Raw genomic sequence first — 27,926 nt, 5'->3', positions numbered from 1 at the left:
TGTACAGTCAACCAATTATGATTACATCAAAATCAGCATGAGTTCCAAATTGTGTCTACGCGGGTAAGTTGTTATTTATTTAGCAAGAAACAAATTCGATTAATGTTGCACTAATCAGAGGGATGAACTGACAGAGATCCTAATACTCCATTCCTAGACACAAACAAAACAAATATACCTGGAATTCACCATAATTATGAAGAAAAAACCTGCATATTTCTACCATCCCCGGATATAGTCAAAATTCACTGAAAGCCAAGGGCATTACATTGAGTCCATTATTTTTCTAGGCATATTGCTACATATACAAGGGTCCAAAAACATAGCTACAGAAAGCACAATCTTCACTAGAAAAAATCGCAGCAAACATGGGTACAAGGCCTGACGTTCTTCTTTAACTTTGAAAGTAGGTCCATTATATTGATCAAAATCCAGCTCGGCTCCTTGTAATCGTCAGGTTACTAAATTCCGATTCATTTTTCGACAAAAATCTGTATTAGCTTCATACTAGAAGAAATATGTAATCATATATTCTGCAGCAAAATATGCTTCATAGATAATTGCATATGTGAAATCTTACCAATAAATGGTTAAAGCTTTTGAATATCCTTTATGGATATTGAACAAGGCAAAGAGACAATAGAATAACAAATATCCACTTGAATATACAAACCCAAAAAAAAAAAAAAAATTAAAAAAATGAAAGAAAGAAAGAAAAACAAAACAAAAAGAAGACAAAGTCAATTGAATATATTTTCAGGTACGACGCATGAGTTTAAAAATTTGAAAAAGTTAGTTTACCCGAAGATATCAAAGAAAGGGAGTGAGAGATGGACCTGCCATAGAGAATATGTGTGACTACAAAGTCATTAACAATTACAAGCCAAAGTCCAGTTCAGCCCGCTTTAGCACTGATGTCACCCTCTTAAAAAATTCAGGTTCCTTTTCCCTGATATCATCAAGAGTCCTTGATTCATGTTCATCTGCCTATAAACAGTAAGGAAATAATGTTATTTGGAATCAAAACAAAAAATATTTCAACAGCATTATATGCTTTCATCCAGCAGTTCAACTGACTCTAAATCATACCTATAATAAACTGCAAAGGGTTTTGCCAAGTCAATAACATGATAAATCTCTTCCCATTGGATACATTTTTTCCTCTCTCTCTAAATTGGATTCAGATTATCAAATAAATGACCAAGATAAAATCTAAGATGATTTATGTGTAAATGTGTATAAATTGGATGTCACTGATATTTGGTTGTACAGACTAAAGATAGGCCGAGCTCTTCCAATAATTAAACATAATGCATCAATAATTTTTCTTACGCAGGAAAACTTACTAAATGGGAGAATGGAATGGCAAAAAATTAAAACAGACCATGAAGCCATGGATATTAACAAAGGCTTGAACGGTAATGTATCAAAGGAATTTTAAGAAAATTTCCAAGAACTAATAAATCCACTCCTATATGGCATATGGTAATATCAGTCAAACATTTTCTTGCTTTCACTTCCCTCCCATTAGGGATCAAAGCAGCCTTCAAAATCAATCTTGGCCCATATTCTTAAGAACAACAGAACAAGGACAGTATTCTGGCCATTCTGTTAAACATCAGTGACAAAAATGTAGAATCAAACATCTGATACTAAAAATGATTCAGATGTATTAGCAAAAGGCTTTATGATAAATTTAAAGAAAAGATAAGATGCCATGTATAATCTATCATAGGTTTGTGGAGTGCCTGAAAGCTCCATTTGTTTGTTATGCAGTAAAATACAACAAATATACCTCTTTAAATTTCAAAAGAATCAAGTTTGATACAGATGCAGGCTTCGTTCTGTCCCACCTGAAGAAAATGATGCATAAAAGCCCTAAAATTAGAACGAGTTAACTATTATGAAGGCAACTTTGATCCAATAACAGGTCATTCCTTGAGCTATTGATGAATGGCATGATTAGTGATAATGTAACAGATGAAACCCTAGAAAATAACAAAACGGCAAAAAGGACAGATGCAGCTATCCAAGCTTGGTTATTAGGCTTTAACTGTTGAAGTTACAGTGCATTTCAAACTTCCACAGCATACTAAATCTACAACATAACATGCCTCTATAATCACTATACAAAGATATTATACACAAGATTACACACCAGAGTTAATGATTGCCCAGATAGTCAAACTTAAACTGTAAAACTCTCCTCTCAGACATTTTAATCAAGGATGTAAACCTGATAAATAAATTAATTAAATTTCACCGACAAGTTACCATAAAAACTAACATAAAAAATTGTTTAATTTGGTAACCTAATAGTGCACTTTACAGTCTAACAACCAAGTTCATAATTTCCTTTTTCTTTCATATACGTTATGTTACTAAATTTAAAACTCATTGACTAAATAGAGATACCATGTACAAAAGAACCCCTAGACACATATATTCACCTGCCCAAAATATATATATATATATATCACTAATACACGATTCCCAACATATTTGATAATGTTATAGATATATAAAAGAACAAAATGAAACTTACAACTTATCACACAAATACGAGGAAATAAGACAAGGAAGCTTCATCCCACAAAAAGCTAAAGTCCCACAGTTCTCAATTCTTTTGACCAGTACTAAACCCTTTCCACTTCTATAAATTTAGACAAAATTAAGAAATTGACACATGATTGAAGAACACATTGACATGAAAGATGTAAAACATGATGGTAATAGAACTACTGAAGAAAATCTAGAATTTATATTATCACATCAACACTAGAAGTTAAGTTTATTTTGAAAAAAATAATATAGGTCATCACAAAATCTTATTGGAATCAGCACAGAACAGAATAATAGATTAATAATAAAATTAATAAGAAAAAAAAAAAAAAGATTAATAATATTTAAATTTTAGCTACAACTGCTGCCTCTTCTGTTAACATATGCCATTTAATGGTTTTTGTTCTTTTAAAAAGAAGAAACAAGGAAAAGAAAATAATTGATTAAGTTTACTTCGTAGAATAAAAGATTTGGGATGAATAATAAGCTGACAAGTGTAACTAAGATTAACGTAAACTCTATTTATCCTTACAATTTCAAATTCTTATAGGAAGTAGAAAGCTTTTGATGAGATTTTTTAAGTTGAAAGATTAAAATCTTTATTTGGGCTTAGCAAGGAACTTGTGGACAGTGGATAAAAATGATTTCTTCAGATTTTATAAAATATAATTCTGATTAAAAGAATCTCAATGAACAAGATAAATTAAAAACATAAAGGAATCAAGGTCTAACATCAATCTCTTAAAAATTCAAGCAGTTAGGATGCATAATAGAGAAATTGTAGGGTTAGTGATAGTCATTAATATAACATATTGGCTCAGGCAAATTAGGTCATTCCATGAACACACTGTTCAAATAGGAATGAAGGTTCCTCCCTACAGAAAATTACACACTGCACAGTTAACATATATATCAGTCCTTGGTTAGAGAACAACAGATCAAACATATTAAACTACATTCCAGAAAGGCAAAAACACTAGCAAGAGAGTTTGTTGTATATGAGTTTTTGCCAAAGGAAAAGTATACACAAACCACACCTCACAAGCATTAACTCATTAACTGATCGCCACATTCCACGCCCTACATCTTTTGCGGATTGCTCCCTTGCACTTCTGCCATGCCATAGTTCTTTTGCAATGTACATAACTTCCTCAACATCTACCTGTAACAGGTCGTGGCAGCAACAGAAAACATGTTACATCGGAAAACTAGGACAGTAATTTGAGACAATATGAACCATCAATGAGCCAAAAGCTAAAGGTTAATATAACAGCATAACAAAAATTAAATATTTAGCAACACAAATTATTTACAAATGGAAACATTGAACAATCACAGTATTCAAAGAAGAAACAAAATAAGAATAATTAACACATATTAACTGCTATACTGATTAACATAACCATGAAAACTGTGTTAATTCACACTACACTGTAATAAGAGCATCCATTCAAAGCCAAGCAACTAGATACAATTTAGCGAAATCAAATGGTAAGTCATTACTAAAATTTGCTGAATGCTTCCAGAAATAAGGGTAAAACAACCTAGCAAAAACCTTTTATATGTCTTCTAGAATAGAAAATTTCATTGACCATCTCAAGAAACTAAATGGTTCTCCTGGGATGATAACAGTAAAGGTTCCAACAATTATAAGCTTTGCTAGTTACCTAGAAATATATATATTGATACAAATTGAATGGTAAATTAAAATCTTATTATTCTTTAGGAATCCTGATTTATACACAACTGAGAATAGAAACATAGAACTGGAAACTAGGAACTAGTTTGATTGACTTTCTTATCAAAAAATAGGAAAGATAAAGGAAAATAATATGAATAATTCAATAGGAACTAAATGTCTAACAAAATAGTAACAATCTACGTTTTTCCTCAATAAAAGGAAAAATTGTATTTTCCAACATTCCCTCTCAAGCTAGTGAGTGGATGTCATTCATTCTGCTTGATTGTTAACTTTTAACAAACCACAATAGACAACCCTTTTGTGAGAAAACCTGCAACTTAACCACTAATAAATGGAGTACATATTAAGCCACTATCCAACTTCTCCTTTATAAAATATCTATCGACTTTAACATGCTTTGTCCTGTCGTGTTACAAGATTATGAGCAATGTTAATAGCTAATTTATTGTCACAATAAAGTCTCAATAGACTGTTAGGAACCCAGCTCTTATTCAACCAAAACACAAAAAACATAATAAACTAAAATATTTCATTAATTAAAACATTACAAGATAAACCGAACAATTCGAAGAGTTCGGGACCTCCTATTTTCCGGCCATTCGAGGCGCCGGAGACCTCCCTAAATCAGTCAAAGGTGGCTGCCTTCAAACCCAAACCCTAATATTTTTCTTCTCACCTTTTTTCAAAACTCAAAACATACATTTATAATAAAAATAGGCCATTGGATTGATGACAAGTGTCTCAATCCTTACATTTCCCTTCCCTTCAAAATCATCTTGTCCTCAAAATGAGTTTTTTTTTTTAAACTGTCTCTGCCTTCCAAAGCTGTTTCCCGCCACTGTTTTTACCTTTTCAACAATTTTTTTTTTCATTTACGGCTGTCCTTTTTTTTTTTCTTCTTTAATATATATATATATTTTTCTCTCTCCTATTGCATCTTCATCCTTTTTTTGTTTTTCTCTTTCCAACGCCCACATCTTCTTTTTCTCTTCCCAAAGCTACTGCCTTCTTTTTTGCTTCCCCTGTAAGTCAGCCATATTTCTCTTTCCCTTTTTCCAATAAACCAACACCCTGGCCTCCACTTTTTTTTCTCTCCTTTCTCTTTCTTCTCCTTGTCTTTTTCTTTTCTTCTTTCTTCTCCTTCGTCCTTCTTTCTTCTTCCTTCTGTCTTCTGTTTTTTTTTCTTTTTCGCTTTTGCCGGCGTTTCATTTTCTTCTCCTTCTTCTTCTTCTTCTATTTTAGCGCTTTCGGACTTATTTCCCCCTGTGATGATTTTTCTTCAAGTCAGCCTCCTCCATGAACATTTTCCGACGACTCATCACTTTTCCGACCATCATCTATCTTCTCCGTTGGATCGAACGCGCTCTGATACCATTTGTTAGGAACCCAGCTCTTATTCAACCAAAACACAAAAAACATAATAAACTAAAATATTTCATTAATTAAAACATTATAAGATAAACCGAACAATTCGAGGAGTTCGGGACCTCCCATTTTCCGGCCATTCGAGGCGCTGGAGACCTCCCTAAATCAGCCAAAGGTGGCTGCCCTCAAACCCAAACCCTAATATTTTTCTTCTCTCCTTTTTTCAAAACTCAAAACATACATTTATAATAAAAATGGGCCATTGGATTGATGACAAGTGTCTCAATCCTAACATAGACCTTTCCATTTAATCTGCAAATCATCCAAGATTAGTTTAAGTCATAATAACTCACAAATTCCCAATGCTATTTATCTGAACTCGGCTTCTATGCTTGATTGAGCTACAACGTTATGTTTTTTATTCTTCCATGTTATGAGATTGCCTCCCCAAAAAAATACAATTCTCGAATGTTGGTCTCCCATCAATAATGGATACTACATAGTCTACATTAGTATAGGCTTCAAGTGATAATTCCTCTCTCTTCTTGAATAAAATTCCTTTAATCTATATTCTTTTTAGATAATGTAAAATTCGGTGAACTACCTTGAGATGTGATTTCTTAGGATTATATATGAATTAGTTTACAACGTTCACAATATAAACCATATTCGATCTAGTATAGGACAATTAAATGAGTCTTCCAAAAAGTCTTTGGTTAGAGCTTTTATCTATTGCAGTATCATTTGAGACATCTCCAAGTCAAAGATTAAGCGCTATTGGTGAATCAACTACTTTGCTTCCAAGCTTCCCAGTTTCATTCAATAGATCTAAGACATTAATGTTAGGATATAAAAATCCCTTATTGAGAATGTGCAACTTCAATCCCACAAAAATACTTTAATCTCCCTAGTTCCTAGATTTCAAACACTTTTTCAAGTTCTTCATTCCATTTGCATCATTTCCCATCATTACAATATCATTCACATACACCAATAATGTTGTTACTCCCCTAAAACCGAGTGTTTCACAAGCAGGTTTTGATCATCCTGACGTTCTCTATATCCCATACCAAGCATGTTTGGTACCTAGTAAACTCCCAAACCAAAGTCTAGGAGATTGTTTTAGCCTATACAAGGCTTTTCTCAATTTGCACACTACATCCTTGTTTGTTTTTTACTCAAAACTTGATGACACTTCCATGTAAATTTCCTCCCTAGATCACCATGCAAGAATGTATTTTTCACATAAAAATATTGTAGTTTCCAGTTCAAGTTAGCAGTTAAAAACAATAACACTCGTATAGTATTCTTCATCGTAGCCACCGAAACAGATGTTTCAAGATAATATACCCCACATGTTTATGTGTACTTCTCCGCCACTAACATTGCCTTGTATCGTTCTAATATTCCATTTGACTTATACTTAATGGAGAACACTTATCTACACCATATAGGTTTTTTTCCACTTGGCAATTTCACCAACTCCTATGTTCTTTTTTTTTTTCCTTAGAGCCTCCATCTCCACCTTCATGGCAAATTTCCGATCCTTCTCAACTATTATGTCAAATAAAGTCTTGGGAATGAGAATTGTGCTTAGGTTGGTGAGAAAAGTTTTGTGCTTAAGGGACAAGTTTTTGTAATTCAAAACAAATCTAAAGGATATTTGGGGCATGATATAATAGGAATATCTAAATAATTGGGATCAAAAATTTTAATTTCATTAGATTTGGGAGCAGTATTTACCTCGACAATTTTAGAATTAGGATCAAATTCAAGCAATTGAACCTACCCAAATTAAGTATCTAATGCCTTTATCCTTGAATGCACCTGTAGTGGACAAGTCATATCTAATTGTTTTCCCTTTATCAACTCTTGTGATTTGATGTGAAAAGTAGTTGACTTAGAGGATGTTGTAACATTAAGAGACTCGAACTCAAGTAAAACAAGAGATTCAAACTCAAGTGGAGTCAAAGTCTGAGAAATAATGAGAATAGAAGCTAGAATCAAAGACTTAGGAAATTACACAAGGAACCTGAATTGTCCTTCCTTTCCGAGAGTAATATGCCTCACTGAAGAAAAAGACTAACAATAAAAAATGTTCCTTTTCAACAAATGTGACACGATAGAAACATAAATTTTTTCTGTTTAAGGGTAATAACACTTGTACTCTTTTATAATGGAAGAGTAAGCAACAAGATGCATTTGAGGGCCCGCCCTAGTCTGATAATAGACATGTACAAAAGACTATTAGGGCCTGAGTATACGTGAAGAAGAGGAAAGGAAGAACAAGACACTATTTGGACCACCAAGCTACAAAAACGCACAACATAGATGGGGCACTCTGCAAAGAAGACAGATGGCACTCATTCAGCCTATGAGCATGCAACAAATACAGCAGACCAACAACTAACATGTCAGTACCAATTGCCTAAAGAAGGGACCACAGAATTATCCCATGTTGATGTGGCACCACCTAATTGGAAGAGTTGTAATGTTGAGCGGAAAGAAAAGAAGGTGTTGGGAGTAAAAAAAGGGAGAGAAGATTTTTGATGTATTACGGAAATCAAGAGAGTCCTAGCCTCTCAAATGTTGGAGAGCTAAGTATTGAGTGTTTGAGGGTTCTATCATTAGTTACTTACTTGTTAGTAAATTTCGATTGAAAGTCACTGTGTTAGTGTTTCTTTTTATGAATATTACGTTGATAGTAGAGACTGAAGCTGATGGAAATGTTTCATTAATATTATTGCATTTCAGATAGGCCAAACGACTATTTCCCACCCAAGGTTTGATGTATTCTCAAAAGTCCCCCCTTTAACTATAGAAACACCAAATACCCACCCATGGCCGGTTAGATTTAACCAAACCCTAACGCCTGAAAATTTTATCTCCTTTTGCCCCCCTAAACTTTAAAAACTGAAATTTTCCCCCCGCCTAAGTTTTAAAAAATTGAAGTTTCACCCTAGGGTTTGGTTTTGAAATCTCCGGTGACCTCTCCGGCTCCGTTGCCGACGGCCGCTCCCTCCCGAAGCAACCTCTCCTTCCGGCGATCTCTTTTCTCCCATTTGGAGATCCGATCGACACCCGGAGGCACCGTGGGAGACGAAGAACTTCGTCGGGAAGACGAAGTTCTTCGTCTTCCCAGACGAAGCCGACGCCGTCGTCTTCATCTGGGAAGACGGTCGTCTTCCCAGAGGTCTTCTTCTGGGAAGACGAAGAACTTTGTCGCTCTCCGGGCGCCGATCGGACCTCCAAATGGGAGGAAAGAGATCGCCGGAAGGAGAGGTTGCTTCGGGAGGGAGCGGCCGTCGGCAACGGAGCCGGAGAGGTCGCCGGAGATTTCAAAACCAAACCCTAGGGTGAAACTGCAATTTTTTAAAACTTAGGCTGGGGGAAAATTTCAGTTTTTAAAGTTTAGGGGGGCAAAATTAGATTCTATTTTAGTTTATTTTTAATATTATAGCAAAAATGACGATTTTACCCTTACCACCGTTAGGGTTTAGTTAAATCTAACCGGCCATGGGTGGGTGTTTGGTGTTTCCATAGTTAAAGGGGGGACTTTTGAGAAAACGCTAAACCTTGGGTGGGAAATAGTCGTTTGGCCTTTCAGATACAACAATCCTTTATTATCACATTGTTGAGCGAAATATATACTTTACAGTTACTGTAACTATTACAAATTTATTTCCGAATAGAAGCTACTAAATCCAACGAGCAACCACTTCTTGATGTTTGTGGAACGACAACAATGAACCGTAGTTGAGGCTCATCTCTAGGTATCTAACAATTGGTATCAGAGCATAACGAGAATGGAGTTGAGGGTGGACACGATGGACAAGGAACTAACAATAGTGAAAGAAAAATTAGAAAAAGTGAGTAACCACATGGGAGAGATGAACAGAGAGTTGGAGTCCAAAATAGGCGAGATGAATGCAACGATGGGAGGAGTTGAAGCAAGTGTAGAGGTCATGAAAGGGTATCTCCAGGACCTTAAAGAATCATTGGTCGGAAGAGAAACGAAAGACAAGGGTAAGGCTTCGATGGATCAAGACCCTTCCCTATCCAACCCTCCACCCTTTGGCGTGCATTGGACATCCCTTTTGGAGAGGTCGGAGGAGATAGGTGGAGAAGAACAAACAACAGAACGTGGTTGAGGAAGAGAAGAGCAACAAGGACGAATGCACAGGGACCTTCAGTACTGTCGATTAGACTTGCCTTTATTTAACAGATAAAATGCTCTGGAATGGTTGGAAAAAGTAGAGTGGTATTTTGATATCAACCAGTTGGGGGAAGAGGAAAGATTAATGGCAATGGGGTATGCATGGAAGGATCTGCATTCCACTAGTTTTGATGGAAAGGGAAACGTCAACCATTCTCCAACTAGGAGGAATTTAAAGGTGCAGCACTGAAACATTTTTGACCAGAGGATGAACACACGAATCAGGAGGAGTTGTTCTCTCTACGATTGACAATTCTGTACATAAATATAGGTGTCGTTTCGAACTTTTGTTGACAACGGTTGACGGGTTATTGGAAGAGACTTTGTTAGTGATCTTCATGAATGGCTTGACGGAGGAACTCTGAGAGGAAGTGAGATTATTCTAACCGACGACGCTGGAAGAGACGATGGAAAGAGCACAGGAAATTGAGAAGAAGAACGCAGTTATAGACAGCAAGATGAGTAACTGACCTGTGAGACCCAACCAGAAGTCCTATAGCAACCCTACACGGTACTTATTTTCTTCAAACCTAAGTCCAATCTGAACTACAGGCCTAACAACCCACTTCAGACTAGATCAGCCCGCCAAACCACTCAACCAACAACCTTTATACCCAACCCAGAAAAAACACAAAACAACCCACGCCTTTTTGCACAAACGCAATCCAACATTACACCCCAATACCCAGTAGCTTCTTCAACAATTAGAGCTCTTGCGAATTTTGGAGCTTCGTCAACTAACCGGTAGAGAGAGGGGAATTCATAACGCTTAACTGACAAGGAGTATAGATCTAAGATTGAAAAGGGCTTATGTTTCAGATGTGACAAAGTTTACTCCGAGGAACCGTTGTCGATATCGACAGCTTCGTATTATGATAGCCTGTGAAGGGGAGTCAAAGGAGGATGACATTGACGTTGAGGTAGAGGTACCATCCAACGACAAGAAGCTAAAAGTAAATTTGAACTCTAGTTCAATGGTAGGGATTGACTCTCCAAAAACCATGAAATTTCCTGGGGAGATAAGAGGAAAGAATGTATTAGTACTCTTAGATAGCGAAGCAACTCACAATTTCCTTTCAAAAATGGTTGTAGTAAAGTTAAGTATTCTAGTGAGCCCAACTCAATTTTCAGTAGTATTGGGAGATAATCGAAAAATCAAACTGAAAAATGTGAAAGAGTGGAATTGAGATTCCAGGGGATTAAAGTGGTGCAAGATTTTTTACCTTTTAATCTAGATTGAGTCGATTGGGAGATGTGAAATCAAATTAGAGGAATCAAACGATGAAGTTCGAATGGGATGGGCAAAAAATGGAGATTAAAGGCAACATTTCGTTATCAAAATTGGAGTCATCTATAGGAATTTTATGGAAGTTGGTTAATAGTGGGGGTGATGGTTTTTATTTGAAAATGTAAGTTGACACGAATGTTCCACTAAGTGATAGTCAAGAAATCCACCCAGAACTAGTGACCTAATTAGAAGAATTTAGGAGTTTATTTAAGGAACCACAAGGCTTACCACCTATGAGGGATAGAGACCTCTTTATTCAGCTTATTGAAAGGGCTCAACCACCAAACCTAAGGCCTTACAGGTACCCATACTTTCCGAAGAATGAAATAGAGAGGATCGTGAAAGAAATGTTAATGGCGGGAATAATTCAATCTAGTGTTAGTCCGTATTCAAGTCCGGTACTGTTGGTTCGCAAAAATATGGAGGGTAGAGGTTCTGCGTTGATTACGAGGCCTTCAATCATGTCACTGTCCCAGACAAATTTCTCATTTCTACAATTGATGAACTGCTTGATGAGTTAGTAGGTGCAACAATTTTTAGTAAACTTGATTTACGATCCGACTACCATCAAATTAGGGTGAGAGAAGACGACATCGAAAAGACAGTCTTTCGGAGTCACCACGACCATTATGAATTTTTTGCAATGTCGTTCAAATTATCAAATGCTTTTAGCCACATTTCAGAGTTTGATGAATGATATTTTTCGCCCATTTTTGAGAAGATTCGTACTTGTATTTTTTGACGACATCCTTGTCTACAACAAAGGGATTGATGATCATGCGAGGCATTTAAGAGAGGTGCTTAAACTTCTGGAGCTTTTTCAATTGGTAATTAACTTAAAAAAATTGTCAATTTGGACGCGACAAAATGGAGTATCTAGGCCATATGGTGTCTAAAAATAGGGTAGAAGCTGACCCTAGCAAAATTCGAGATATGGAAAGCTGGCCAACATCGAGGGACATACAAGACCAGAAGGTTTTCTAGAACTGATGGGGTATTGCAAAAAAATTGTGTAAGGATATGGGAAGATCGCCGAGCCATTGACAAATCTATTGAAGAAAAATTATTTTAGTGGAGTGAAAAGGCACAAAAGGCGTTCGAGGCACTAAAAAGAGAAATGGTGACAATTCCAGTTTTAGCAATGCCTAATTTCTCTAAAGAGTTCGTTGTAGAGATTGACGCCTCCAGATCATCACTAAGGGCGGTGCTCATGCAAGAAAAGAGGCCGGTAGCTTATTTGAGCAAGGCATTATCGCTACAAAATCAAAGAAAGTCTGTGTACGAGAAAGAGCTCATGGCCATTGTTATGGCACTGCAGAAATGGCATCATTACCTCTTAGGTCAACATTTCAAAGTGAGAACGGATCAACGAAGTTTAAAATTCCTAACAAAGTTGAAAATTATAAGGTCTAAGCAATAGAAATGGTTAGTGAAAATGTTAGGTTTCAACTTTGAAATAATGTATAAACCAGGTTTGGAAAATAAAGCTGCAGATGCCTTATCTCGGAGATCCAGAGGCATGGAGTTACAATCTATTTCTATGGGCAATCCAATTAGTACAGACGACATACAGGCAGAGGCTATGAAGGATGACAGGCTACGACAAATTATATAAAACCTTCTAAAAAACCCAAATTCTCATACAGAATTTCTCTAAAAAATGGTGGGTTGTTGCATAAAGGTCAAATAGTATTACCCAAGAATTTCAGGTTCATCTAACAGTTCTTGATAGACTTTCATTCATCTCTTCTCGACAGGCATTTGGGGTTTCTTTTGCACTTATAAGAGAATCTCATCTGTAATTTTCTAGGAAGGCATGAAAAATGATGTGAGGCAATTCGTGACTGGATGTGAAGTGTGTCAACATGCCAAGAACAAAGCAACATCGCCAACGGGACTACTGGAACCTCTCCTTGTTCCATCCAAGGTTTGGGAGGATTTGTCAATGGATTTCATTTCAAGGTAACCGAAAATGAGGGGATTTGATACATTACTGGTTGTGGTGGATCGTTTAACCAAATATGCACATTTCATCACCATCTAGCATCCTTACACAGCGAAGGATATCATAGTTGTGTTCACCAAAGAAGTAGTTAAACTCCATGATTTCCCTCGCACAATTGTATCAGATCGCGATAGAATTTTCATGAGCCACTTTTGGTCCGAATTATTTAAAGCAACAGGCACAAAAATGAAGTTTAGTTCAGCCTATCACTTGCAGACTAATGGGCAGACCGAGGTAGTAAATCGAAGCCTTGAAACTTACCTAAGATGCTTCTGTTTTGAGAAGCAACAGAGCTAGCCTAACTGGCTATCTTGGGCCGAATACTGGTACAATACAACCTTCCATGGATCAACGGGCATGTATCCTTTCAACGCCGTGTACGGGTAAGAACCTCCACCCCTTTTAAGATTGGTGGAAGAAGCTCCACCGGTAGCCAAGGTGGATGTGATAATAAAAAAGAGAAATAAAATCTTGGATAAGGTTAAGGAAAACCTCACATGGGCCCAAGAGAGAACGAAACATTTGGCTAACAGAAACAGAAGGGAAGTTGAGCTAAAAGTGGGTCAGCAAGTATATCTGAAGTTACAACCTTATAGATTTCGTTCTTTGGCTTTGAAACCGAATGAGAAGTTGAGTCCTCGTTTTAATGGGCCATATAAAGTTGACGAAAGGATAAGAGCAGTAGCTTATCAATTAAACCTTCCAGAATCAGTGAGAATTCATCCTGTTTTCCACATATCGCAGTTGAAAAAATGCATAGGACCAACTGTGCATAGCCACCCTCTTCCCAGTTGTTTAAATGAAGAAGGAGAATTAGAAATGCAACCTGAAGTAGTTTTGGGTTTCAGGTATTCTCCACAAGGTGATTTGGAGCTATTGATCAAATGGCATGGGTTGGCCGATTACGACAATTTGTGGGAGTTATACAAAGATATGATTCAACTCTTTCCTTATTTGCACCTTGAGGACAAGGTGCCTTTGGATAGGAGGCGTAATGTTAGGGCCCAAGTATAAATAAAGAGGAGGAAAGGAAGAGTAAGATACAATTTAGACCACCAAGCTGTAGAAACGCACAACATAGATGGGCACTCTGAAGAGAAGACAAATGGCACTCATTCAGCTTATGAGCATGCAACATATACAACAGACAAACAACTAACATGTTAGTACCAATTGCCTAAAGAAGGGACCACAAAATTATCCCATGCTTATGTGGCACCACTTAATTGGAAAAGTTGTAATGTTGAGTGGAAAGAAAAGAAGGTGCTGGGAACAGAAAAAGGGAGAGAAGATTTTTGATGTATTAAGGAAATCAGGAGAGTCCCAGCCTTTCGAATGCTGGAAAGCTGAGTATTGAGTGTTTGAGGGTTCTATCATTAGTTGCTTACTTGTTAGTAAATTCCAATTGAAAGTCACTGTATTAGTGTTTCTTTTTATGAATATTACGTTGATTGTAGAGACTAAAGCTGATGGAAATGTTTCATTAATATTACTACATTTCAAATACAACAATCCTTTATTATCACATTGTTGAGCCAAATATACACTTTATAATTACTATAACCATTACAAATTTATCTCCAAATAGGAGCTACTAAATCCAGCAAGCAACCACTGCTTGACATCTGTGGAACAACAGCGACGAACCGTAGTTGAGGCTCACCTCCAAGTACCTAACAAAGACACACAACCTAAAGGTGGGAAAAAATTTTGTGAGGAGAGCACAAGACATTGGGAATCAAGACTTTTTTAAGGTGATCAGTTTATAAAATGAGTAGTTGCCAAACTGCTTTCCCCCAATATTGTTTTGGAATATTAATTTTGAAAAAGAAATGCTTTTTTAAGCTAGAAGAATTTCGTTTTTCTTTTCAACAACTTTATTTTGTTAGGGTGTATTGAGACATAATGAGTCATGAATTATACTTTTTTCTTGAAAATAAAGAGCTAAAGATTGATTGAAGTAATCTTTTGCATTGTTTGAACAAAATTTTTTAATTGCAACATTGAATTATGTTTGGATTATATTTTAAAAGACTTATAAAACTGAGGTTACTTCAGATTTATACTTCAAAAGAAAAAACTTGAGAATATAAACTAGAATCAAAGACTTTGGAAATTTGGACAACATAAATTCTCTTTCTCTTCCAAGAGTAATATGCCTCCTGAAGAGAAAGACTAGCAAAAAAAATGCTCCTTTCAACAAACGTGACATCAATAAAAATATAAAATTTTTCTGTTTGAGGGTGATAACACTCATATTCTTTTATAATGAAAAAGTAAGCAATAAAGATGCATCTAAGGGCCAATGAGTCAAGTTTGCCCCTAGTTTGAGAGCAAATATGTACAAAAGACACATAACCTAGAACTGGGAAAAAATTTTGTAAGGAGAGTACAAGACTTTTGGAATCAAGACTTTTCAAGAGTAATCAATTTATAAAATAAGTAGCTGTCAAAACTATGTTCCACGAAAATTGTTTTGGAACATTATTCTGAAATAAAAGTGCTCTTATAAGCTAGAAGATATTCATTTTCCTTTTCAACAACCTTATTTTGTTTAAGTGTATTGAGACATGATGACTCATAAATTATACTTTTTTCTTGAAAATAAAGAGCTAAAGGCTGAATAAAGTAATCTTTTGTAAAATCTGAACGAAAATTTTTAATTGCAATATTGAATCATGTTTGGATCATATTGTGAAAGACTTAAAAAATTAAGGTTAGTTCAGATTTATGCTTCAAAAGTAAAAACTATGTCACACGGGTACAATTGTTAATAAAAGGAACAAACCATCAAGCCTTTAAATGTCATTATGAACAATTGTAAAAGGACATAGAGATTTTTTATTACTAATTGGGGATTAAACTAGCATATGTTTTACAAATTCACAAACATCACAATGAAACTCGTTAATAACTAATCCTTTGAACAATAAACAAACATCATTTTGAGAATACCAAAGGAGGAATGATCAAGATGAAGGTGTGAAAACAAATTTTGTCTTTATTAGATTTGAATGACTCGACATTAGATGATAAGGGCGAAGCAATCGTTGGATTAACTTGCCTACTGGTTTCTTCAAGGATGGAATGGATGGAATAAAAATAACAATTTAATTAGAACCTTGGTAAGCTTTTGTATTGACACATAATTAGTAAACAGTCTAGGCAAATGAAGTATTATTTTTAGAGAGATAATTATCTATATGAACATCTCCTTGACCAACAACAATGGTCATTGAACCATCATCAATAGCTATTTTCCTATTTCTTAGGCATGGTGTATATGAAACAAATTTGTGGGAAAAACAAGTCATAGAGTTTGTGGCTCTTGAGTCAACTATCCATACTTTTGGGTGGGTTATATGCGAAGCATTAAATGCATGAGAAGAGTAAAACATCCCTGTGAATGCCAAAATGCAACTACCTATTCATGTTGGTTTCTCTAATGACTCTAAAAAACTTCTCAATTTTTCAATCTCTACTCTATATAACTTAACTATTCCTGTAAGTGCATGAGAACTCTCTTCAGTCGTTTGATCAATATTTGTCACATATATTTGCCCCCGCCTCTTTGATTGTCCATTCCTAAGAGGTTTAAAATGAAGTTTCCAACACTTATCTACCATGTGATGAGCTTTTACAATAACTGCACCATAAAAAGTACTTATTGTTTGGCTTCAATGGGTCAAATTACTTCTTATATTTGTCAAAATATTGATCAGAACCAAAATTCTTTGCATTTGATACCAAAGATACCTAGGTTGATCCTTTCACAGTAGGTGACTCGAGCATTACTCCTTTCTTTCCTTCTTCAGAACGAAGAATGGTAATGGCTTCAATTAAGGAGGGCAACTCCTCTTTCCCAAGAATTTGTACTCAAATTGCATCAAATTTAGAATTCATACTAGCAAAAAAATCATATATTCTCTCCCTTTCAACATACCTTTTGAGGAGGGATGCATCATCACTACAATTCATTCGGATTCATTATAACAATCCATGTCATGCCATAAAGTCCGCAAGAGATTGGAGTAAGCAATGATCAAACAAGTCCCCTACTTGGTAATTGTCACTTCAATCATGATCTCATAATTTGGGCAACATCAGGAACTTTTGAATACATAACCTTGACAACTTCTCAACTCTCTCTAACAAAACTCAAGTCACTTGTCTATAGCACCATCAAATTCCATAGCCCAGACATCACTATATAGTCTTCTTCATCCCAAGTAAGAAATTTTGGATCCCTTTTTCAAGCTCAATTCCAAGTATATGACCCACTTTACCTCTTTCCTTCAAGAATGTGCAAACCAATTGAGACCACTTCAAATAGTTCTTTTCATTTAGCTTATACGTTATCTGGATGTTCTACAACTCGCAACTCTAGATTGGGACATCTCCTTTAAAGAACATAGTTGTCTTCATCGTTTCCAACATGTTGCTTGTCAAGTCTATGTCCATAATAGTTTTGCAATATTAAAAGTGATATTAGGAGAGGTGTTTAGGTTGAAGATTAAAATAAAAAAAAAATCCAGTCCAAAAACAATGAACTTAGGGCAATGACACCAACAAACAAATTAAACGGTAAATTAATCTTTTAATTCTACAGAAATAATTTTGGTTTATATACAAGTGATAATAGATATATATAATTTGAAACTAGAAACTATTTGTGGAAACTAGGAATAGATTTTATTGACCTTCTTATCGAAAAGTAGAAAACAAAGTAAATGAAAATAAACTGAATAATAAAATTGGAAATAAATCTCTAACAAAATAGTAATAATCTATGGTTTCCTAAATAAGAAGAAAAATTGTATCTCAACACACACACACACACACATATATATATATTAGAAATAAGAAACAGTTCAAATATCATCACTGAAAAAGGAAGTGAAATAAAATTCTTAAATCTTCTAATTACAAATTTCTTAACTTAGCACATGGTAGCAAAGACTTTCAGGTTCATATGAAAAAAAGTTCTTCAACTTTCCTCAATTCTGGAGCTTTCAATTTTAATGTTCATCTTAAGAACAGTGTTGCCTTTCAAACATAGAATAATACATACAAATTTGTGAAGAAGATTATCAAAATCCACCAAATGCCCGGTAAACCAAGTACATGCAAAGCATACATGAACAAAACCTGAATCAACTTCATAGTATTTGGTTAAAAAACTCTTGAAGAAAACTCAAAATATTTGACTCAAACAATTAACATAAAATCTATCAAAAGTACATCTTTCAGCAACCATTTATTAACTAAAAAATTTTCAAACCTGGACTTCCTCATTTGTGCCATAGAGGGATTCTTCATGCTCAATAAGGCGTTGGTGAAGCACCTGGTAATGATCACTATCTAAGGTTACTATGGGCTCCGTTTGAACGTTCAATCCAGATAGCTGTGTCACAACATAGGAGGCCATGACCTGTCCAAAAATTGCAGGGATGCTACCTAGAACAGGTATGATGCGAACCCTGAACCCAGGTACCATCTGATAACATAATAAGTTGAATGTCAAATCACAAAGAGATTTGATGTTAAAACCTTGTTTTGCAAATCAAAATGAAGATAACTTGAATTTAATGCAAGGCAAAAAGAAGATTTCGATGATTCATCCTTGATATGTAAGATATATCAACTTCATTATCTGAAGGTTAAATGATCAATATTATTATAGCAAAAAGTAAAAACTAATTCAAACTTATAGTTCAAAATCCTTACTTGATAATCTAAAGGATTTTCCTCTGCTCCACTTGGCCCCTTAAATGGGAGCAGCTTTACCTTAGGTTTCTCCAAGGAAAAAACAACGGGAATACCACCTTCAATGCCATAATCTTTCTTCAAACGATGCCTTACCTGAAAAAAGTGCAGTAACATGAGGACCTTAAAACTAACACAATTAGTCATAACTACTGTTGCATACTTACATGATACAATAACTTAAACATTTGGGGAGTCACTTGATTTAAATTACTCACTGTCCCAACACTTTCTAAAACTGAAGGAGAGTTATTGATTTTTTCCCATATGAAACACAAAATACTTACACTCTAAAGCCAATGCATAAGAATCAGCATCCACTTTTTAAAAATGAGCCACACAGTTAAAGAGACAATAAATAAAAAAGCCAGAGCATTACAGATCGAGACAGTGGATCATTTGTTGACTCTTTTAAATCAGCCACACGAATTCTTGTAGGGTCAGCTCTAGCACCAGCTCCTGTTGCAGATAGAACCTTCAAACCCCTACGTACACAAGCAGCAAGAAGTGCTACCTATGGTATATGAAAATCGAGTATTTTATAATTTAAGCATCTATCCAATGTCATAATCTTAGATAACAATATATAATAGGAGTAAGCAGTGACCGTTATGAAATACTTTTGGCTTATCAATACCTTTATTTTAGCCTTGTTGAAAAACTATAATTCCAGAAGATTAAGCTTATACCTTACATAATGTTCAATGTTGGCTAAATTTATTTGACAAGCTTGCCACAAAAATAGAAACACAAACACTAAGATGTAATCTAATTAACAAACTGGGAGGTTTTTCTAGGTTCCAACAAAAGACTTCTAAATTGAATAAGCCCAAATATCATGTTTAATAACCATAATTTAAAAACTCAACACATGAAATGCCAAAAGATAGTATCTAAATCCTAAGAAGACATTACTCATGAAGTATGGTAACTTTAGATGATCATGAGACCTTATTTAATCATGTATAAGATGCTAAAAGGCATATTGAAGGATTTTCTTTCACCCTATATCACAAATCTTCAAATGTAATTTGTACATGAAAAATACTAGTACTGTCTTTTCCCAAATTAAAGATATAATTTCACTGATAATCAAAGTTAGTTTTCAAGAAAACCATACTCGTAAGCAGGAAAAGGTACCTTTGTATCAATGTTATCAATGCAGTCCAGAACAAAATCAGGGTGGCCTGAAAGAATTTCTTCTTCGGATTTTGCATCATAGAGCAGCACTTTTGCCTCTATGCAGCATTCTGGGAAGATCAATGAGAAATGCCTTTTGAGGCACTGAGCTTTTGGAGTACCAACATCGGCTCGGGTTGCAACAGCATGTCGATTTAATGATGAAAGTGATACCTTCTCACATGAGAAAAAATTGTACATATCAAATGCAAATAATTAAATAAAATCTAATGTTGTTAACTTTTGCAAATAAAAATTCAAAAAGAAAAAGTCCTTTAAAATTATCCATCTTTTGCGGTGTCTTAGTCCTATTCTTGCCATGTGGCAAAAAAAACAAAAAATAGAAAGGAAATTAAAATCGGCACTTCTACTACCAATACCTTCAAAATATTATTACTAGGTGATTAAGGATTAAAATCCCAAAAAGCTGAAGGAAACTGTTAGAAGTCCTTTCTTTTTTATTATGTGTTGGTCGGTGCTGAATGGTCTATAAGGAATTCATATATTAAATTAATATCAGTGCATCCATTAGACATGTGCCTATAAATTTAAAGTAGAAGGGCTGGCGAAAGCAAAGCTCTTCTTCTAATTTCTTGAGCCTATTTTCTCCTAATTTTATTATTTCCTACTTCTACTCAAATAAAACATTTTTAATATGTCAAACAGAAAAGTCATTTGTACTAAGACCAGAAAGAGTAAAACATGTGTATGAACAAATACTTGTAATTTTTTACTAAGCACAGGAGTGCAGGTGAGAGCAAAGTTTTTCTTAATTTATTCTGCCTATCTGCTCCTAAGATATCAAATAAAAAGTCATTTGTACTGAAACCATAAAAGGAAAATAATTATATGAACCAAATATTAATGGTACATAATCATAAGCTCGAAAAATAAGAGACCAGATATGTACATTTTCTTCTTAAATTAGAATCTGCTATTAAATATTGCTATCTATGAATATCCTAAATAAATGCAATGAACATATTTAGGAATCAAAAATCACCTATTTTCTTCTTCTAGTATTAAACATGAGATAAAAGTATAATTTTACTACAATACAGTTACTCTGTACACCATCTTAAGCATGTTAAACTTTGATTTTTTTCTTCTTTTTCTTTATATATCTAACATATGAATCTCATAAATTTAAAACACTACCCATCGTCAAAATATTTTATTTGTTATTCCATATATCAACATAGTCAAAATTGGCATCACAAAAGGTTTAAATTTATGTTGTTGTTTTCATACAACAAAAACAGAAAGCAATCATGAAATAACTTGTTTAATTTTACAAGAACTATCCAAACAAATCCGACCATATTTCAATTCTATTTTATTATCACAAAAAAGTACCTAAATTATAAAATAATATTATTAGTATATAATAGCACAGTATTTTTTTAATTCAGATAGAAAGTAAGCCGTATGAGACATGTAATCCCCAGAAAAATAAAGAAATGAAGGATCATGAAATTTTTTATTCACGATCACATGGTGGATGAGGAAATCAAGCTCTTTACCTTTTTTGAGCTGCTTCCAATTACTCTTTTCATTGAAAGTAATATAAAGTCAAAAATAACATCTCCTCTAGTATGAACATGTCCAAAAATGGCACCAATTTTTATTGAAGGCGCTCTCTAGTTTAACCAAAAGCTTTAATTAAATTTTGGAGCCTTACAACCCTACAGCATTGCATCAAAATTGCAGTCTGTATTACAAATGAAACCAAATCTCATTCTGACTCCAATTTTGACACCAGCGTTCCTACTAGGCACTTAATGACCAAATTTCAACAATTACATGTAAGGACAAATCTTTGAGCTCTTAAACAGCCCAGAACACTGAAGAAATCTAAAAGGATTAACAGTCTCATAAAACCTGAAAATTAGAAGAGCACATATCTTTAATTTGAAGGTCATGCATTGCAAGTATTTGAAGCATTAGACAAGAAAGAAGACATGTGGCCCTATTCAGACATCAGATTCTCAAGTTGCAACCCAAATCAAACTCTATTCTTAATAATAAATAGGACAAGAATATCTATGCATCATTCATCATCAAATTTAATTGACTATGACAAGAAGTATTCGACAAGAAGCCACCAACCGAACACCATAACATAAACGGTTTATGGATACCCTAAGTTGAGAATCCAAACCTAAAAAGTTAAGTTTTTCGTAAATATATATAGGATATAGATATTTTTGAAGAATGTTGGAGGTATGTTGTCTCAGTTTTCTCTAGAAAATGTCAATCTAAATTATTTATCCCCAAAAATATTTGGTTGTACTTCATATGTTCATGTCCATAAACAACATCGCACTAGGTTAGATCCTCGAGCACTAAAGTTTGTCTTCATTGGTTATTATAGTCATCAGTTTGTGTACTAATGTTACCATTTACCCAGCCGTAAAATCTTTGTCACTATGGATGTCACTTTTTTTAAAGCTAATCCATACTAATCAATTCAATTCTCTCATCTTCAATGAAAGTCCTCCAAGGAAGATGAGAGCTTGGATGAGTTGAAAGATTCAAAATTGATTTTTCTCAAAATTTCAGTACCACAGCCCATACTCACACTACCAACACTCACACTTGAACTTCCGATGCAACAGCCCACATTTTACACAACTAATAACAAAGAAATCTCAAAATCCGAGCCATTAAAACCACCCCAATCAAAACTGGAATCTCAAAATATTTCTCAGGTACAGCAGCAACCACAACTAAATCAACCATCCAAAGAATTGAAAGTTTATTTAAGGCATGTAGAACCCAATCCCAAAAAGGCATGTTAATGACTCTAAACGAAGTCTAGGTACTAAAACAACACCTTCTCCCTCATTTATTAACAAGCAATCTAACCTTGATCTTCACATTGAGTTAGAAAATGAACGAGAAAATGCATCCAACCTCTCATATCTAATTTTGTGTCACTAAATTCATTGTCCCCTTAACATAAAACCTTTGTTACCACTTTAGATTCTGTTAACATACCAAAAACAGTTCAAGATTCACAAAAGTTATGTAGAAAATAGGATATAAGCAAAGTCAAGGGAGCCAAGCATTGTTTATTAAACATACCAAGGGAGGTAATGTAATTATCCCAATTGTTTATGTTGATGATATAATCATTACTAGAAATGATGAAATTGAAAAAATGAGTCTTAGAGATTGCTTAGCCTGTGAATTTGAGATTAAGAAATTGGGAAAATTGAAATATTTTCTTGGGATTGAGGTTGCTTGTACCAAACAAGAAATCTTTATTTCTCAAAGAAAATATGTTTTAGATTTACTAAAGGAGACTAAAAAGCTCAGTAGCAAATCAGCAAATGTCCCTATTGAACAAAACCACAGATTAGGCAATGAAAAATTAGGTAATGTTGTTGATAACAGGGAGCTACCAACAGCTTGTTGGAAAACTAATTTGCCTATCACACAAAAGGCTAAATATAGCCTATGCAATCAGTTTATGCATGATCCTAGGGAAGAACATCTGCAAGCGGTTCAGAATATACTTCAGTGTCTCAAAACTACACCTAGGAGAGGCTTATTATCCAAAAAAGGTGGCAGGTTAACAGTAGATATTTACACAGATTCAAACTATGCAAAATCACATGTAAACAGAAAGTCTACTATAGGTTATTGCATGTTTCTATGAGGTAATCTTGTGAATTGGAGGAGCAAGAAGTACTCTATGGCTGCTAGATTAAGCACTGAAGCTGAATTCAAGGCTATAACTTATGCGATTTGTGAGTTGTTATGGCTAAAAATAATTCTAGAAGATTTGTGAATTAAAAGAAGTGGCCCTATGAAGTTCTATTGTGATAATAAGTCAGCCATCAACATTAAACACAATCTAGTTCAACATGATCGAACTAAGCACATAAAGATTGATAGACATTTCATAAAAAGAAGCTTGAGAGTGGGATGATTAGCACTCTATATGTGTCATCATATGATCAATTAGCAAATGTCCTAACTAAGGGACTTCCCACAATTTCAAGGATTAACAAGTTGGAAATAGAAGATATCCACTCACTAGCTTGAGGGAAGTGTTGAAAATTGTTGGAGATTCGTAGGGATAATATTCCTAATTATATCTCATTTATGTTTGATTCCTAATTTTTAGGAGATTTTTATTTTGTTTTTCTTCTTACCTTTTTGTACATTTTTTGATCTCCTGTATTATTTTCTCTCCCAAGATATCAGAATATAATCTCCAAACCTTTGGTATATACAGTAAAACAATATTCAGTTCAATACATAAAAGAATGTTTTTTCTCTTCACACATGTATATATATTATCAGCAAAAGGGAACATTGGATGAGTGACCTCTATAAATGAGATGAGAGTCCAAGATAGTATTGTAGTCAAAACTGATACTAAGTTCAGCTATCAACTACTTGGAGGATACTAGAAAATTAGTAGCTCAATTAACCAGAGATTAAAAAAAAAAAAACACTTATAGAGAAAATACTTGATCGAAATCCACCAAGAGGAGCCTGCCAACCCCTGATCTCAAAAGCATAGAAGCTGCATGACTCCCAACCCCTCCAAGACCAATGACAACAACATATGATGCAGTCACTTTCTGCTGCAACTCAATGCCAAAGAATTGAATATTCCTAATATTGAAACAAATAATAACTTACAATCATGCTAAAAATACTAGCTTTAAATTGAAATTACACCAATGTCAACAAGGGATGACTCAAGCTCAATTCATGCAACACAGAAATTTACCAGAAAGTAGAACTTAACGAAAGCATGAACTACATGGTGATAAAACCATAAATTTCTAAGATCTCTAACAAAAATTTTAAAAGATTATATTCACATGTTAATATCTTTAGTAGTGAAGAAATGTGAAACTAGGTTCACACAAACATTTTGATGTATAACACACAAGAATTGAAAACTAAACTCCTAAACATTCAATGATGGCATATCAAATTCTTTTAATATCAGTATAAGAATTGATATAAGAAACAATACGCATGGTATAGAATTCATCAAGTATATTGCTTAGTTTATTTAGGGTTTTCTTCATTAGAGCCAATTTGAACTTTTATGATATTTTACTTCTAAGGTTTGTTTCAATAAGGTCCGTGGCCTATATTAAACGTCTAATTTGTTTTCTTTAAGACTTGAAATACGAACTGCATTATAAATACTAGCTATCTCCACAAGATTCCATGTTTCTTTGAAATACTTTTGAATTTTCCCTATCTCCACTATCACCAAATTTCATCCCTATTACTGCTTCTCTCATAATTATATCCTTCCAATTTTCCCATCAAGAATAGTAAGGTAATTAAGCAATAAATAAAACTAACTAATAACTTATCCAATAACTATTTGATTTTCATGGCAAGCCAAAGTTGGCATCAAAACCCAGCTATAGAGGCTAAAACTGGCATGTCACAAGTAACTAATCAAGCTGTTTTGATTGCACTCTTTTGCTTAAGATAAATTCATCTTCAGTGTTATTTTTAATAAGTTTGACAGTAAGAAAAAGTTAGAGAAAATTAAATTAAGAAAAGAAAAAGAATGGTACCTGGTCAGTTGTTCAGAAACTATTTCATCTTTCAGGATATCTAAACCTGGCATCTCACCCTTCATCGCACAAGAACCAATTGCTGTAGTAGATACAAGTTCTTTACCTATTAATAGTTATCATTAGAAAAATAAAAATATACAGATTAAGAATTTGGGATGCCATCAGGTACCTACCCAAAAAAAGCTTCTTGAAATCCACAAACATATTTTACAAAAAAAAAAAAAATCAATAATAATGCTGGTGTTAGATGTTTTCAGTGGCTTCAAAATAAACGATTCTAAAAACAAATGAAAACAGAACTCTCCTTCTGTTGCTCTAGACCAAAAGTATTATCATTGTTATTGTTCTCAAAGTCCTGTTTTTGGATTATCCGATCAAGCACACTCTTAATTTTTCCCCATTTTTCAATCCAAGGAACATTTTTTTCGAAAAAGAAATCTGCGCAGCAATACCCAAAGTAACAATTGACGGAAGAAATCAAACAGTAATCCACTTGTCTTTGTACAGTTAAACAAGAAGAATATCAAAATTTTAAAACTTTAGAAAGAAATTAACATTCAATTGAATACCATTTTCAGAGCTTGTGTCTGCCATATATCTGCAATCAAATATCACAAATTTACTGTCTATTATAATTATAAAAGAGATATATAAACAAAATGATAATTAATTTAGAAATGAAAATGTAAAGCCATTAGTTTTACCTTGAAAGAAGTTTATAGAGAATAACAGTTGAAACGGAGCCCAATAGAGCGCCAGCTCCTACCAATGCCAAGCACTTCACTTTCTCCTCCATTTTCTTTTACTCTCCACTATCTTGCCGTCCCGAACACTCCTAACTGTGCGACACGCGGCTTTTAGCCCGTCATAATTTATAAGAATTCCCACTTTTTTTTAATTTATTTCTGCACAGTAATATGCATGATCCAATTTGTTACCGTTTGAAAATTTATTTAACTTAAAATAAAAAAATAGTTCAAAAATTTTCTAAACTAAACTAAATTAAGTTGAAAAAATACAGTTTGATTATGTTTAGATTACAGTTTAAATCATAGTTATTAGTATCATACAATATATAATACATATCCTATAATACGATGTGACGCAAGTGAAAAATGATACGTATCATAAAGTGTATCAAATTAATATGATACAATAAATATATTATATGATACAGTAAGATGATATGACAATTTTTTAAGGTGTATGGAAAATGTTTTAAAATATTAAAGATGTTTGTAATATTTTTCTAAATGATTGCATGTCAATTATAATTTTTAATTATTTTATTTTTTAAAAGTATATCATACGATACAATACACGACATATGATATGATAATTTAACTTTTAATACACGATTCGACTATTATAGTTTAAACTTTTTAAAATCATTAATTTCTACACACACACTTAACTCCTTAAATTTATCTATGATAGCATTCAACAAACCTATGACAGACACAGACACAGACACAGACACAGACACACACACACACACACACACACACACACACACACACACACACACACACACTTAACTCCTTAGATTTATCTATGATAGCATTCAACAAACCTATGACAGACAGACACACACACACACACACACACTTAACTCCTTAGATTTATCTATGATAGCATTCAACAAACCTATGACAAATTTATTTTCGATCTCATGATTTAAATGAAAATAAGATTTATTTAAACATTTGATTCCATTTAGTTCATTGTTCATAATATTATTATAAAAAAAATCAATAAAGTCCTCTAACGTCCACTAATGACATCCCAAACAATTTTATTTTCTATCTAATTATAATATTATTAAATCATTAAATTTTGATTAATTATGGTTTACTAATAACATGGGTCTGATTTATAAAGGATAATAGTTTTAAAATGTGTTCTTACTATTTTACTAAATAGGTAAATACGGAATGTTCGTTGATAGTTTTGCTTTTGTGGATACTATCATAAAGATAGAGAATTACCTTATGACAATAACCCTTAGTGATATAGAGCAAGTATACTGTGTTGAAGGATATACTAAACAAGAGATTAGACAGTGTATTCTTGATATCTGTAATGAGAACCTACATATTTGACAAGCTTATTTAGAGTGGTTAAGAGTAAGAAGATTACTCGACGCAATTCATAAAGTCTTGCGATAAGGTGCCATGATATCCCAGTTTATACCTACCCAGATTACAACTACTGAAACATATGAACTAGAGTTTCAAAATAAATGGTTAGATAAAGTAGAGGTTGTTATAGAATAT

At 34.0% G+C, this 27,926-nt stretch overlaps 1 protein-coding gene across 6 annotated transcripts; it reads right to left on the bottom strand.

Moving 5' to 3' along the window:
* Positions 1–159: 159 nt before the first annotated feature.
* Positions 160–26,513, bottom strand: LOC123205479 (tRNA threonylcarbamoyladenosine dehydratase-like). Of its 6 annotated transcripts, none has more exons than XM_044622430.1 (12): positions 26,355–26,513; positions 26,220–26,248; positions 25,648–25,753; positions 24,568–24,715; positions 20,045–20,257; positions 19,284–19,418; positions 18,866–19,000; positions 18,420–18,635; positions 3,600–3,724; positions 1,796–1,853; positions 837–987; positions 160–507 (listed from the first exon to the last, which is right to left on the bottom strand). In XM_044622430.1, exons 1-11 carry the CDS (start codon positions 26,444–26,446, stop codon positions 877–879), a joined length of 1,368 nt encoding a protein of 455 aa, XP_044478365.1. In that variant the 5' UTR covers positions 26,447–26,513; the 3' UTR covers positions 160–507; positions 837–876. The 6 variants fall into 6 exon arrangements, 4 of the variants coding, with proteins under 4 accessions (XP_044478365.1, XP_044478366.1, XP_044478364.1 ...); XM_044622431.1 differs by having other exon boundaries at positions 160–461; positions 25,648–25,729; XM_044622429.1 differs by having other exon boundaries at positions 160–461; positions 26,355–26,512.
* Between the last annotated feature and the right edge of the window lie 1,413 nt (positions 26,514–27,926).

This window comes from Mangifera indica, unplaced genomic scaffold, assembly GCF_011075055.1.
Source record: "Mangifera indica cultivar Alphonso unplaced genomic scaffold, CATAS_Mindica_2.1 Un_0007, whole genome shotgun sequence".
In the NCBI taxonomy this organism is placed as follows: Eukaryota; Viridiplantae; Streptophyta; class Magnoliopsida; order Sapindales; family Anacardiaceae; genus Mangifera; species Mangifera indica.
The sequence above is the reverse complement of the archived record's forward strand: the minus strand, read 5'-3'. Positions and strand labels throughout refer to the sequence as shown.